The following is a 15701-nucleotide window of genomic DNA, read 5'->3' as shown; positions in this document are numbered from 1 at the left end:
CGTGGTATAGATGTCAGACATCACTGCTGAAGTATATTTAAAGAGTCCTTACTTGTAGTGGTATAGATGTCAGACATCACTGCTGAAGTATATTTAATGAGTCCTTACATATAGTGGTATAGATGTCAGACATCACTGCTGAAGTATATTTAAAGAGTCCTTACATATAGCGGTATAGATGTCATATGTTACTGCTGAAGTATATTAAAAGAGTCCTTACTTGTAGTGGTATTGATGTCAGACATCACTGTTGAAGTATATTTAATGAGTCCTTACATATAGCAGTATAGATGTCAGACATCACTGCTGAAGTATATTCAAAGAGTCCTTACTTGTAGTGGTATAGATGTCAGATATCACTGCTGAAGTATATTTAAAGAGTCCTTACTTATAGTGGTATAGATGTCACACATTACTGCTGAAGTATATTCAAAAGAGTCCTTACTTAAGAGCTAATAATGTGAAGACCAATATATATTTTGATTTACTGCTCGTCACTGAGTTATGGTTTCAAGAAATTCTACCCTTCACCAGTATCCCTGGACAAATTAAAAGAAAGAGAGTAGGTTTTATACAGTGGCAGAGTGTATATCATATGTAGGGTGTAGTTAAAGAGTGTGTCAGCTGAATAACATAGAGAATAATAAATAAGTTGCAACAATGCTGCATATTCTTGAAATTCATTTAATAAATATACTACAACTATGTGAGTAAAAGACATTACTACAAATTTTCAATCCTCAAACAATATTACACTTTACAACTACAAAACAGCACACAACTAACTTTTTAAATGTCTTTATACTATGTATTACTAAATGTTTTCCATCCTCAAATAGTATGTATAGACATACAATAACACTACAGTTATAACAAAACAACACAGCACAATAAACTGAGCCTTCTTATGATAACCTACATACTAGTTACCATGGATATATTGGTTTTCAAGACCTACATTTATTAATAATTGAATTTATAACAATCATAAATGTCTACCTGAAGTAATGATCTCACTGTTGGCTGGAAGACCAAAGAATGGTTGAGCAAGAAAGATCGAAGCAAAGGCTGTGGATAGAGGGCTAGACGAGCTAGTACCTCTGTTAACCGGAGATTTGTGTACACATCATTCTGAAGCATCATCTCTAGTTTAGTTAACAGAACATTGAGAAAAGGTCCAATATCAGGACTTTCAAAAGACTCCAAACTTGATGGAGATGATGTACTAGACTTGCAAGAATCTTTAGTTCTGTTACCTAATAGCAAGGACTTAGTTCCGTTATCCTGAAAATCTGAGAATGTGCACAAATTACTTAAGTGTTGATTTTTTTTTATTTTAATCAATTCATACTTTGACAGTTGACCCTTATTTTCATGCCTTTCTTTAAACAATGCTGAATTATCCATATGGTCTCCTGATCTTTCTACATTTAACTCAATGATACTATTTTCCATATTCATTTCATTCTCATTTCTAGATGAACCATTTACTGTAGACTTTGAGGATAGATTGCACATGATATTTTCAGTGTTCAAACAGTGACTCAGTGTTGAACTTTCTCCATTTTGGTGGCTAGATTCAGTTTGATTTAAATCAGTGTAGTAATTGTCAATTATTATCAATTTTTCATCACACTGTCCACTTGGAACAGAGGAATCTCTAGAAACCTCAGTGCATGACTGATGTTTCTTAGCTGGATTCATTAAAGATGCATCTGGGGGTGGTATCAACCCATTATAAGGAGCAGTCCACTTTAGAGAAGCTTTAGTGCAGGCTAACACACATTCTCTAGCTTCCTTGAGATAATCTAAGTAACTAGTTTCATGGTGCTCCCTCTCTTCATAGTACAACTGCATTGGGTTAATACCGTTATTACCACTACATGATCTTTGATTCACATGAAAGTCACCAGAGGCAAGGCTTGATGTTGAAGTTGTACGACGATGTCTTTTAACTCTTAAACTACCCCCGAGTGACAGTCTCTCCGAGTGCTTCATGTTTGAAGGGAGAGAGGATGTTGGCAAGGTTAAGAAACAAGTAGGTACTAGTGACAGTAGCTTTTCTGCTGTCTGACTGTATACATCCACATCACGCAACCGAATTCGCTGGCTAACCATGACATGGGTACAAGGAATCAAGTACCTGAAATTATGACAATAATTTTAACAAGGAAAATGCAAGAGTAAAAAACTATACTTCTGATAAAAAATATATAAGACTGTTGTAGTTCTGAAATACTTTTTAGAACACAAAATGTAAATACAACTGAACAACAATACATAAAATTATCTCTAGATAATTATTACTTGATGAAACTAATCATATATATTTACAACTATTATATTAAACCAGAGATATTAATGAATTTGCAGTTCAAAAAGTAGTTAAAACTTGCTGCTAAGAAACCGTTCTTTCAGTTTAATAAAGAAATATATAAAACAAATAGATGTGTAGAAATGGGCTCAAATTAAACAAATCCATTTCTTATAACTTATTGAAAGAAAACAGTTAAACAATTGTCTGCAAGACAATGATTATTATTATTTAAACAAACAACATGATAAAATGAGTTCTAAACTGTTAATAAAATAGCTTTTTTTGAGTGTATCAGTTGTTACAAATAGTATATTTTTGAAACTAGTTTTTATCGTAAACCTACATTTACAGGACTGTATGCTCATTTATTTCTTTAGAGGCTAAAGAAGTTTATTACTAGCCAAATTATGGAGTTTCACCGCAGAGAATTTGCCATTGTGCAGGCCAAGTAGTATCATAAACATCCTTATTTCCAAATCATTGACTACAATGAGGCAATTGGCCAGAAGCAGCCACTTTTACTTTACACATTATTATTGTTAATTACTATACATCATGTATCTATATTACAATTGTTAAAAAGCCAGTTATTCAATGTAAATAAGATGATTTTAATATCATTACTTCCACAAATAGAAAGCTGTAAATCAAATCTACAAAAATATATATTTTCAAGTGTTTCTAAAACGACATTTCACAAATAAATCTTCTGGAATTTCTGAAGCTGAGAATTCATACAAATATTAAACAAGATATTTTATTTTGAAGAAACTACATAATCTGTAGAATGTTAATCTCAAGTTTCAAACTATTTCACCCAGAATGGTTTTCATAATAGGAAAAACATACATGCTATGTGTGTCAAAGTGACACACTCACTAATTTTATGCATTGTTGTTCAGTTGCTTATACAGAATTTTCAGTAGTTTTATGTATGGTTGTTTTGTCACTTATACAGAATTCTTAATAGTTTTATGTATTTTTGTTCAGTTGCTTATATAGAACTCTAGTTGAGATACTTATACAAAATACTCTGCAGTTTTATGCACAAGTCCCTTACACAAAACATTTGGTAGTATTTCTATTATTGTTCACTAATTTACAAAAACTCTCAGTTTGTTAAATTTTTTCAAACATTGTAGTATACGGTTTATTGCTATTGTTCAGGTGGTATGTTCAGATGTTTCATGATCCTCTATATAGTACTTCCTATATCTTAAACATGTGTACTGATGAATTAATAACAAAGCATCTGGAAAACATATCTTTATAATTGAATATATGTTGAATTCACTCAAATTTAAATTCCAGCACACTTAACTGAATACTAGCCCTAACACCACAAAGTTGAGAAAGGATACAAACACACTTACTTGATTACTAACTCCAACAAGACAAAATTCAGAATAGATATTAACACACTTGCTTGAGTACCAGCCCTAACATCACATAATTGAGAAAGGATATTAACATATTTACTTGAGTACTGGCCCTAACATCACAAAACTGAAGAAGGATACAAACACACTTACTTGAGTACTAACTCAAACTAGCCAAAACTGAAGAAGGATACAAACACACTTACTTGAGTACTAACTCAAACTAGCCAAAACTGAAGAAGGATACAAACACTTACTTGAGTACTGGCCCTAACATCACAAAACTGAGAAATGATATAAACACACTTACTTAAGTACTAGCCCTAACATCACAAAACTGAAAAATGATACAAACACACTTACTTGAATACTAACTCCAACTGGACAAAAACTGAGGAAGTATATAAACACACTTACTTGAGTACTAACTCAAACTAGATAAAACTGAGGAAGTATAGAAACACAGTTACTTGAATACTAACTCCAACTAGACGAAACTGAAGAAGGATACAAACACTTACTTAAGTACTAGCCCTAACATCACAAAACTGAGGAAGGATATAAACACACTTACTTGAGTACTAACTCCAACATAAAATCTTCACAATTAAAATCTAGGAGTGTCTTGAAAAGGGCCAGTGTGATGGTACACAGCTAAATGAATAAACAAAAACGTTTTTAAATACTAAACATTCTAGGAAACTGTAACAATGTCATGAACAAATTCTTGATCATTTCCCTGTTACTGGTGGGCAAAACAATTATTCCTTCAATTCCTTAACTTCAGTTGAAATACATGTAACTCATCATAGTTGAACATACAAAATACTAAATAAAAATCCACAAAATAAATATATTTTCTTAAAAATAACTACAAATAAAATGGTAGCTTACAGTAGACTGGGATTCTATTCTTTTCACTAAGGTATCCAAGATTTGATGACCTTCAAAATTTGACATTACTATAAACTTGAGGAAGACTTTGATTATGGTTGGTTCTGTGATGGAGCGAAGAAACAACTGCAAATAAGCTGTGGCTGCTATGACTTCTTCTGTGGATGTCTAGAATAAGCCAAAGGAAAATCTTCATTATTATCATTTTATAAACCAATAATTTAAGTTATGTTTCTGAATTTCTGAAACTGAACATGGTTCCTAAACTTTTACTTTCACAAAATTCCAAGACTACTAAAACAGTTTTTCCAAGACCTTTTAAGTTTAACAGAATTATATTGAAAACTTCATGTCTAACTATCAGTTTTTCTCTTGTTAGCCTGTTGTCAATAAACATGAAATACCATACAGTGAAGATCAACTTATTTTTATTCTTACAATCCAGCATGTCTTGCAAAGAATTTTGTTTCATCCTTTTGTGAGGCTATCATAAATTTGGTATTAATGGCACTACATTCTTAGCTGCTACTAATTTTTATTTTTCCCAGATTTTCCTTGGCTTTCAAGCACTGAATAAAAATTTAAGCACCTTTTCAGGCCCAAGAGGCCAAAATTATACATTATTCTATTTTTACTGAACAATTGGGAATCACGTACATAGGAACCAAGTAAACTTAATCCTATGAAAAGTATTTCAGACATTTTTTACTTTTTAATACTAAATGAACATGTTTATATGGTATCAGGTCTAAAATTTCTAGCATTCTTTGTTATCAGTTAAGTTTAAAGTATGGATTTTTTTGACAATTCCCACGTTAATCTGCTCGATGTTATATATATATATATATATATAATGTTTTACTGAAAAATATTTTTAATGAATTAAAGCATGAAAAACACCAAAATTACTATAATGTAAAATTCCATTAAAAAACCACACAGATAATAGCCACCAACAACTACACTGAACAGAAAACATTACTTAATAGTGAAATAAACATGATAGAAGAGATGCCATAAAGCATATCATGATATATAATAAAAGCCACTCTTTGTTTATAACACCCCCTTTGTCTACAACGCGTTACTCTCTGTTGGTAACGTTCATATTGCATTGGTAGTTTGTCACAAGTAGAAGTCTTGAGTTCAAATCCCAGTTGAGTGGGAATTTTTTATAACTTTTTTAAATTATTAACTCATCATGTTTATACCAAGATATTACAATATTAGAAAAAATAACAATAACATGATATTTTATTATCTGTTAACATATGACTACAAGGACTGGGTGTCAGTGGTTATAGTGCTCGACTATTATGTGGAAGTCAACATTTTCCTACACTGAAAATGTATTTCCATTAGTCTCTTGCCTCATCTTGTTCACATCTTGTACTGCCCTTTACATGCACAAATATTTGCTCGCCACTAGCCTCGATACTCCCACCTATCCTCACATGTGGTAGCTGCATGATAGCATGCAAATGAGCATATAACAATCCTCCACCAATAGGAGTGCAACAACTCCTAGCATAGCTAACTCCCTCCATGAAGATCAGCTCAACTTCACTTTGAGTTTGAGCAATGTTAAAAGACACGGAAAGTGGGAAGGGAAGGTTGGAAGTGTGAGGGGAGGTAAGAATCTATCAGAAATACCTTTTAATTGTAGGAAAATGTTAACTTCTGCAATGTTAGCACTGTAGCAGAAACCATAAAGTCCATAACCAAGTGGCATCTGGAACAGAATATCAAGTCAGAAGTAGGAGGAGTGTCTATACATCATCTACACCACCACCGTACTCTCAACTGAGTGGAATTAAACACACTCGGGGGTCCACCACCCCAGCAGCTAGGAACTAGTAAGGAGTCCTGTACTCCACTGGATAATTTGTGTGTGTGTGTGTGAAGGGAATGCACTGGAGAGTCCAGGGGAATGCAACACCAGAGACAGTGCAATGGGTGACTCCAAAACCTTATATTGAAATGTACACCTTTCCTGATACAGCTAAACTAAGGAGCAGCAGCAATGGGCAGCAATCCCCTTCTGCTTTACTCATGTTAGTCCATGAGTGTATGGTCCAGGGTGAACATATTTATGATGCACTACACCAGGAGGAAAAACCTACAAGCGATCTTGTAGAACACCCATCTCAACAGTGCAGGATTAAGAATAAGTATACCTCGTCAGGCAACACTTGGAAATAAGTGATAGGATTTGTATAATTTGTATATGCAAGAAAGGCCCCTGTAAAAAAGAATTGTATAAAAGGTGCACCTACCCACTCACAGAGAAACCATGTAGCTAAAGATGGCAACTTGAGGTAAATGCTAACCCATAGACCAGGGAACAGCCAGATGATGCAGATAATGCAAGATAAATGTATGGGGAATGTTCCACATGCCAGCACAAATTATATCATCTGAAGGACAACAGAACTGAGCAGCCAGGAAAATGGTAAAGTGACAAATGTAATGGGAGGAGATATGGAAGAGATGAGAATCATCATGAGAAAGGGAAGAATAATGCAGACAAATCCAACCAGTGAGGGTAATAGTAGAAATATCATGGAAAGGGTTCCAATGAATAAACAAATGGGAACTACAGAAGGGAGCAGTGTGAGCCACATAACAGTGGAGAGCCTGGTTAGGACATAAGAGACAATCCAGATTGGAACAAGGATAAAGGTGAGAAATGGAAGGTAAGGCAAACTTGTCCTCATGTGTGGCCAATGTTTTGGGCAAGAAAGACCAATACAGGTAGAGGATAACACAGGACCTATAATGTAATGCGTGAGAGACACTGAAAAGGAACAAATCCAAACATTGATGTACATGCCTAGAAGAGGAAGAAAAAGGTCCTTAAGTAGAGACAATACAAAGAGAGGAAGTGTGAGGGCATGGAGAATGACACTGAGGTTCCAATCAGGGAGGGCAGTAGGACATGGAAGGCAGTGAAGGTGGAAGGAGTGAAGACATGGCAATATCTTGTGAAACAGAAAGTGGCTGACAATGCTATGTGATAAACATCAATAGCAGATACTGACAGTCCCTTGTCATAAAGCCAGATAAGGAAGGAAGTCAGGGGCAGGAGAGTAGGACAAGATGGAGGAAACCATGATGAGAAAACCAAAGATAGAAATACCACTTATGATGGTAAACTGACATGGATGACGAGTGCACTGAATGGGAAATTAGGGAAGCAACCTATAAATATAATCTGGCCTGTCTGGAAAGGGATCAGACAAAAGCCATGCATGAAGATGGAGCATGGGAAGAGAAGGATGTAGCATGCTCAAATGAGGCTGACTAAGAGAGGAAGAGGAGTTGTCAGTAGGAAAAGACATAGAATAGGAAACCAAGGCTGCACCAGCCAGAGTGGAGCCATCAAGAGGACTCAACATGAAGTGGTTTGTATGACTGAGAGGACATGAGGAAAAAGACATCCCCCCTCCCAATCCTGAATGAGGGCATTGACAGGTACAGCCAAAGGTTGAGGAACAGGAGACCATAACCTGGAAAGTTTGGAATTCAGGTGGGTGGTAAATGCATCTAGTTCCAGAGTAACTCATTCACTATGAACACAGTCAACCAAACACCTGTGGGTTGAGAGACCACTTTGTGGAAAGAGTCTGGTCGGGACATGACAAACAATCTGTAAGCAGAAAGTTTTCTTTCATTAATATTAAATTCAAATAGACATGATTAAATCTATTGTACTACAATGATCTCAAAAAAATTCAATCTTCCTTGTCAAATGCATGGTAAAAACATGTACAGTATTAATTCAGTCTATAATTTTTCCTTTTGTTGAGAAGTACAAATCTAGTAACTCATTGATAAAATTATCATCACTTGATAGTGAAGGACAATTCTTGGCTGGAATTTTCATCCAGTCCAAAAATTTCTCAAACTCTTCTTCACTTTCTGATCCGGAACTACTCAAAGATGTAGTCAAAGGTTTCTGAGAGATTCTAACATTTTGTTCAAGCCTTCCAGCTCATTAAATAGAGAATCTGGAATTGAGTTTGCTCCAAAAGTTATAGATTCTGCTGATCATCTTAGAGATACATTAATTCATGAATTGTGTCATGCTGAAAGTTGGATCATTAATGGTCATTGGGGTGGACATGGCCCTATTTGGAAGATCTGGGCAAGAAAGGCAAGCTTTCAGTTTCCAGAACTTCCACCAATAACTTGTTGTCATTGTTATGTTATTCAAGCTAAATACACGTATAGATGTATTTGTTGTGGAATCTGTGTTGGAAGACAATCAAAGTCTTTAGATATCAACAGTAAAGTATGTGGCCATTGTGGTGGTAAATTTGAATTGCTGGTGAACGGAACATTAAACTCTGCCTCCAAGACACCAAGTGGTTTTTCTATGTGCAAAAAAATTATGGATCTTTGAAAAAAAAAATCAGTATTTGAAACATGCTGAAATCATGAGGTTACTAGGTTTGGACTTCTCATCAAAAGCAAAGATTGTAGACTGAATTAATACTGTACATATTTTTTACCATGCATTTGAAAAGAAAAATTGAATTTTTCTGAAATCCATGCCCAGATTCAGGGCACCTGGTATATGACATGCCAACAAACGAATGTGATGGCTGTGGGCTCAAAATAAGAGGTCTAATGTGTGGAAACAATGAGACCTCGACCAAATGCCCCCTTGTTGAAGGATGTGCAAGACAACCATGGAGTTGTCGGAATGGATCATAACCAACCAGTTTTGGAGAGATGGAAGGAAATGAACAAAGGCACAATGGACAGCAAACAGTTCTAAGAGATTGATATGAAGAGATGATTCCGCTACAGACCAATGTCCCAAAATCTCCTGCATGTCAAGATACACACTCAAAATCGAAAGAGTAACATCCATGAAGAAGTGCACCTTTGGATGAGGAATAAAAATATGCACTGCATTGTTGTCTCAGTTCAAAAACCAGGTGAAGTCCACATGCAGCAAAGGACAAAGATGGATAGGAGTGTCCAAAGGATCCTGAATGAGGTTCCACTGATCTTGTAAAACCAACTGAAATGGTCACTTGTGGGCTTGACTGAGGGGAATGAGGACTTCCAAAGAAGCCCACATCCCCAAAAGAAATAGAACCTCTCGTGCAGTTGGAGAAGGAGAGGAGAAAACAGTTCAAACCTGAAACTCTTTCGATTGCAGGCAAAAGAGAGAAAGTTGGGCCCGGCCAAGACGGGAATTAAAAAATACCCTGAAATGAGTAAGATTGCATTAGAAATGGGAAGGACTTCTCAGCCTTGACCAGCCAAACTAATTGTGCAGCCTCTCAAAGAAGAAACTGAATGTAAAGGTAAGGGGTGGTATACAAAGAAGCTAAAAGCAGCCAGTCATCCATGAAATGGTGGAAATGAAGGCCCCTGGAATGAAGAAGATAGGCAAAGGCCTTGACCACTCAACAAAAATGTAGATAGCCAAAACCAGCCTGAACAGGAGAGCCTGTAACTGGTAGATGGAATCCCTATGGCCAAAACTAAGAAAATGCAGGGGAGATGGGAATGTGGAGGTAAGCATCCAAGACATCTACCTTCATTGTCCAAAGACCAGGAGTAAAAACCTATCAAAGAGGTAGGTATGATTCCATGGTGAATCAAGGAAGGCCTAGGAAGTGGTTCAAGGAAGAAAGGTCTGTGTTGACCCACCAGTCCTTGGTCTTCTTGGGGACAATGAACAAATGTGAATAGAAACCTGACTGAGAAGGAATCATCCACTCCACAGTGCCTTTGCAAAGAAGATCTAGAACTGCCTCAGACAGATGCTGGCTAGAAATGGGATCCTGGGAGTGGACCACTTACAGAAGATGACCAAATGCTCACAAAAAAATGGTTTTGTGAAATACTAGAAAAAGAATAAACATTCTTTACACATACACTGTTACTATAATATAATTAATTTTTAGAAAGATGTTCATAAAACATATATTTAAATTTAATTTTGAGAAGAAAAATTTATCAGTATTTACCCCACTATGAGGGGTAGTCAGCTAGTATATATAGTATATACAAAGAAGTGATGCTATAAAATATTTATATTGTATAATTAACAACTACTAACAGGCAAGAAGTGCTACTGTAAAATATTTATATTGTACAATTAACAACTATTAACAGGCAAGAAGTGCTGCTATAAAATATTTATGTTGTATAATTAACAACTATTAACAGGCAAGAAGTGCTGCTATAAAATATTTATGTTGTATAATTAACAACTATTAACAGGCACAAAGTGCTACTATAAAATATTTATATTGTACAATTAACAACTATTAACAGGCACAAAGTGCTACTATAAAATATTCATATTGTATAATTAACAACTATTAACAGGCACAAAGTGCTGCTGTAAAATATTTATATTGTACAACTAACAACTATTAACAGGCAAGAAGTGCTGCTGTAAAATATTTATATTGTACAATTAACAACTATTAACAGACAAGAAGTGCTACTATAAAATATTTATATTGTACAACAAACAACTATTAACAGGCAAGAAGTGCTGCTGTAAAATATTTATATTGTACAATTAACAACTATTAACAGACACGAAGTGCTGCTGTAAAATATTTATATTGTATAATTAACAACTATTAACAGGCACGAAGTGCTGCTGTAAAATATTTATATTGTATAACTAACAACTCTTAACAGGCACGAAGTGCTACTATAAAATATTTATATTGTACAATTAACAACTACTAACAGGCACGAAGTGCTGCTGTAAAATATTTATATTGTATAACTAACAACTATTAACAGGCACGAAGTGCTGCTGTAAAATATTTATATTGTACAATTAACAACTATTATAGGTATATTGTATAATGGAGGTGAGAGTTGAAAAAGAACACGTATAATGACAACAAATACTGTTTAGACAAGAACTTTTAATCAACTAGTGAATAATTGGTGCATTTTGAACTCCTAAATGACTTGATGGTAAATTGACAGTAGCTACCATTGAAATGTGAGAGAAGATGAGTTTCTTTTCAACTACAGGTAAAAACATTGTTTAACAATCTGCTCTAGGATATTATGCATCACTGAATAACCACTATATTAATTAAAGGTAAAACAATGACACTCCTGTGAATAATTTTAGAACAAATACACTATTCTACCATCTTCTACCTGATGGAGAGCTGGTCCAATCACAGGCTCCAGAAATCCTTGATAGAGGTAATCTACCACTTGGGCTTTTACCACATGGTGAGCTACCTTGATTTGTAAAGGGAGAATAGTGTTATCTTTATTACATACAATTCACAACATAACACCCTTCAAAATATTTTACTTTTTAATCTAGCCAGTAAAACCATCTGGCTAATTTTATGAAATTTTCCACTTGCAGCTACTCAATTTGAAGAAAAATTCATTTAGCATTCTGAACACAAACGAAGCAGAATTTAGAAAACATTACATGGTGATTAAAATTATTCTTAAACAATAAATTCATGAATTCTTGTTAAATGTAACTCTATTCATGTGTAATCTAAATATAATGTTCTCATGAGTAATAATTATGTTTAATTATTAAACTTATATATATCTAATTTGTTACAATCAACTATTTTCATACATGATTCAAAAGTTAACAATTTTCTAAACTGAAATTGTATTTCCAATAGATACTTACCTCCACTTACAAAATACCTTTTCTCGATTAGTATTGCCCCTGTCAGTGCAAATTTTCAATGCTTGTGACTAGCCTTCCACCTCCCATTTCTGCATATTCATATGCAAATGATTATGCAGCAGTTCTCCACCAATAGGAGCACAACACAACCCTATTGAAAACAGTGCCCTCTCCACAACTGTGCTCATTAATCACTTTGAGATTGGTCAGAAAACCTACACCATATATACCAGAAGTGGGGAGGCTGGGTGGGAAATAAGAGAAGATACCATACCACATCTGATCCAGGTATACTTTTCTCTCTTTTATGACATTATCGCAAACATAAAAGGCAAAAAAACATGAAGGAATCCCATAATACATAATACCAATTAATGGGACCCCTGGTTGGCTAGAGCTAATAAACTCTGTAGTGGTAGTTCAATCTCATCCATCACCAAGCATTATCTAGAATGGTATATCAATTCCACAGTAGGCAGAGGATCACCTACATATTCACCTTGAAACAGAAATTGGTAGGGAAGATGAGCTCATGTACCAAAATTTATCTCCAGTTGCTTGCATTTCCAACCCAGCCAACACCCAATCCACCACAAACCAACATCCAACAGGCATTAAGAAGGATGAAAGCCCCAGTGGGATGACTTCTACAGTCCAAAACCTGGCAGAATTGGGTATAATCCTTCCAGGCCATAATAGAAGGAGGATACCCGATCATACACAAGTGGGAATACATGTGCTGCATCCAGCTACAACCAACACCAGATCCATCAAGAACTGACATCCAGCAGAAGGTAGGAAGAGGAACCCCAAACCTGGGATACATGCCCAGTCCAAAACCTGGTGGCATTGGGATTTTTCATCCACATATGAAGACTTACTTAGCTGGACCATCTCCAACCAACACCTGATGCCCCGGGAACTGCATCCAGAGGATGATAGATAGGAGAAATGTCTCAGTCTGAGGGGAAAACTGGAATATATATATATTTGTAATATGGCAAAGTCCTTCAACCAAAACCTGGCAGTATGTGGAATTGTTCTTCAGGTTCGTGGTAGGAAGGGCATCATGCTCTTGACATGATTCTAATCGTAACCAGGCCATCTCCAACTAGCATTGGACCCACTAGGAATGTACATCCAGAGGATGGTAGGATGAAGGAATGCCATGGTGGGAAAAAGCAATCTGTCAGATAGATATACATCAGTACAGCATAGTGCTACAATCAAAACCTGGCAGTTTCTGGAATCGTACATCAGGTCATTGGTAGGAAGTGCTATATGCCATCATCCTACTCTCAACTCAGGGGAACAGGCCTCCATGGTCACCACCCCAGTGGCTAGGCACTGGTAAGTGGCAAGGACTCCCATACTCCACTAGAAGAAAGGAGGGAAAATGCATTAGAGAGTCTGGAGGGCTGCAACACCAGAGACTGTGCAACAGATTACCTCAATACCCTATTTTGAGAAGCAGAGTTACCACGTCAACAGAGTCAATCACCCATCACCTGGCAGCATCTATAACTGTACATCAGGTCCACAGTAGAAAGTCTCAATGCCATAGAGCATCAGAGATGGGCAGCAAACTCTGTCTACTTTACTCACGTGTGTCCATGAGTGTACAGTCTGAGACGAACATATTTATGAAGCAAAAGACCAGTAGATAGAACTACTAGTGGTCCTACAGAGTACCCCATCTCTACAGTGGGCGTAACCTAATTCTGCAACATAATTGTTTTGGCATAGATGACAACTGAGCGGAGACACACAACCAAAACCTGGCAGCATTTGGAATTGTACATCAGGTCCATGACAAGAAGAGCTACAATGTAATTGACATCGAGCATGGTCACAGGATGGACACTGTGAATTAAAAAAAGTATACCTGGTCAGGTACCACTCACTACAGATGGGGATCCACAATGCATATTGGAATTACATGATACTATATTGCAGGCATATACAAATGTTATCATTAAAAATATATTAAATATAAAACCCTGAAATTGAAATGTAGGAGGGACAGGTGTGAGAGAGTAACAGACATATCCCCCTGAAGCATCCAGAGGACACCCCCAAAATGAGAGGAACAGATCAGATTGAGATGATCTGAGTGGTATTGCACCACATCTGAGCCCGGTATCTCCTCGCCAGAAACATCAACATGATCAGGAGGACCAGACATGGCAGAACTGTGTTCAATCTTACTTCATAGAACTGGGCTACTTGTGGAATTGGATTAACTGCAGATGACAAGGTTTTAGTGTCTTACATTAAAAATTTTCTAAACTACTTTTGTTTATGTTATACCAATTAGTATAGCATAAAATCTTAGCTAATAATCCATATTTTAATTTCCCCTAATGTGACACATTCTCTCTAGGAATCTTCTCTTCTCTATTTTATCCACCACCCTACCAAGAAGTAGGAAATTAAACATAAATTACTCACTATGAAATCGTCATTACTCAGACAAACCATAATTTGCATAGCCTTCAATTTTGTTTAGTTACAAAGTTATCAAATAGAAAATCAGACCCCTCCTGTCACATCCTCTCTTTCAGGATTTATTAATAGTGCTCTCTTACTTTGATTATATATTACCTATAACCAATAGAAAGTCAAATGACGTATTGTATAATGTTCTGTTCTGAACAGTTAGATGTCAATTTCACTCAAAATACAAGCTCTATTCCCTTGGGAAAGTTAACGACTAGCTTGGATGAATTTGTAATGGCTCTTGTCGCACAATTAGAAAGTCAGAAAAATTTTGAAAGTTATGAGAAATTGTCTGCTTTTTGCATGTTATTAGTCTATGTTCTTTGGTCCATTATTTAATTAAATAAAAATTATTTAATGCATTACTACCACTAGTATAAAAAAGTAGGGATAAGTATCATTGACAATTGACAGCAAGAAAAAAGAAGATTGGGTAAGTAATTTATTTCTTATTTATTATTAAAAAGTAACTAAAATGTAAAAATAGGGATCTTTTTAAGTTAGTTAAGATAAATTAGGTTAAATAAATAAATAATATTATAATATAATAAAAATGTTTCACGAGGCACGCACTCAAACAGCTCATAGTAGCTCATGGGTAATGTAATTCAATAGAGTAACTTGAGCTGCACATTCCCCCAAGTGATTTACAACTTATAATGGCAGGGATAGTAGTTAGACACGGTTCAAAGGGCAATAAAACAATAAATATTAATTATAAATAAAGGTATACCATTACCAGCTTAAAGCTATTTAGGATAAACAAATGTAATTTTGTGTCACAATTTAAAGTTATTATAGAAAGAAAAAGAGGGTAATTTAGATTTATTTGGTGGTTACGAGGTTGGTAAAATTGACCAATTCTGTAATGAGAAAATAACAGATAAAATATAAAATTTTACTGAAGAAAATGTTTGAAATGTTGTCAAGAAATTAATAGTCATGTTTT

At 35.4% G+C, this 15701-nt stretch overlaps 1 protein-coding gene across 3 annotated transcripts in view; it reads right to left on the bottom strand.

The window, feature by feature from the left end:
* The window catches only part of LOC106470806 (FTS and Hook-interacting protein-like), an 87626-nt gene that overhangs the window by 27092 nt on the left and 44833 nt on the right, over window positions 1-15701 (bottom strand). For all 3 annotated transcript variants that reach the window (XR_002613132.1, XM_022399450.1, XM_022399449.1), the window contains exons 7-10: window positions 11749-11835; window positions 4591-4758; window positions 4271-4350; window positions 1000-2143 (exon numbers count right to left, since the gene is read on the bottom strand). Coding sequence is in view for 2 of the 3 variants with exons in the window: in XM_022399450.1 (XP_022255158.1) it covers window positions 1000-2143; window positions 4271-4350; window positions 4591-4758; window positions 11749-11835 (1479 nt within the window). In the remaining variant the exon portion in view is untranslated. The remainder of the gene's footprint in view (window positions 1-999; window positions 2144-4270; window positions 4351-4590; window positions 4759-11748; window positions 11836-15701) is intronic.

The sequence above is a fragment of the Limulus polyphemus genome, unplaced genomic scaffold (assembly GCF_000517525.1).
Source record: "Limulus polyphemus unplaced genomic scaffold, Limulus_polyphemus-2.1.2 Scaffold4228, whole genome shotgun sequence".
NCBI classification, from domain to species: Eukaryota; Metazoa; Arthropoda; class Merostomata; order Xiphosura; family Limulidae; genus Limulus; species Limulus polyphemus.
This window is presented reverse-complemented; position numbering and strand designations above follow the sequence as displayed.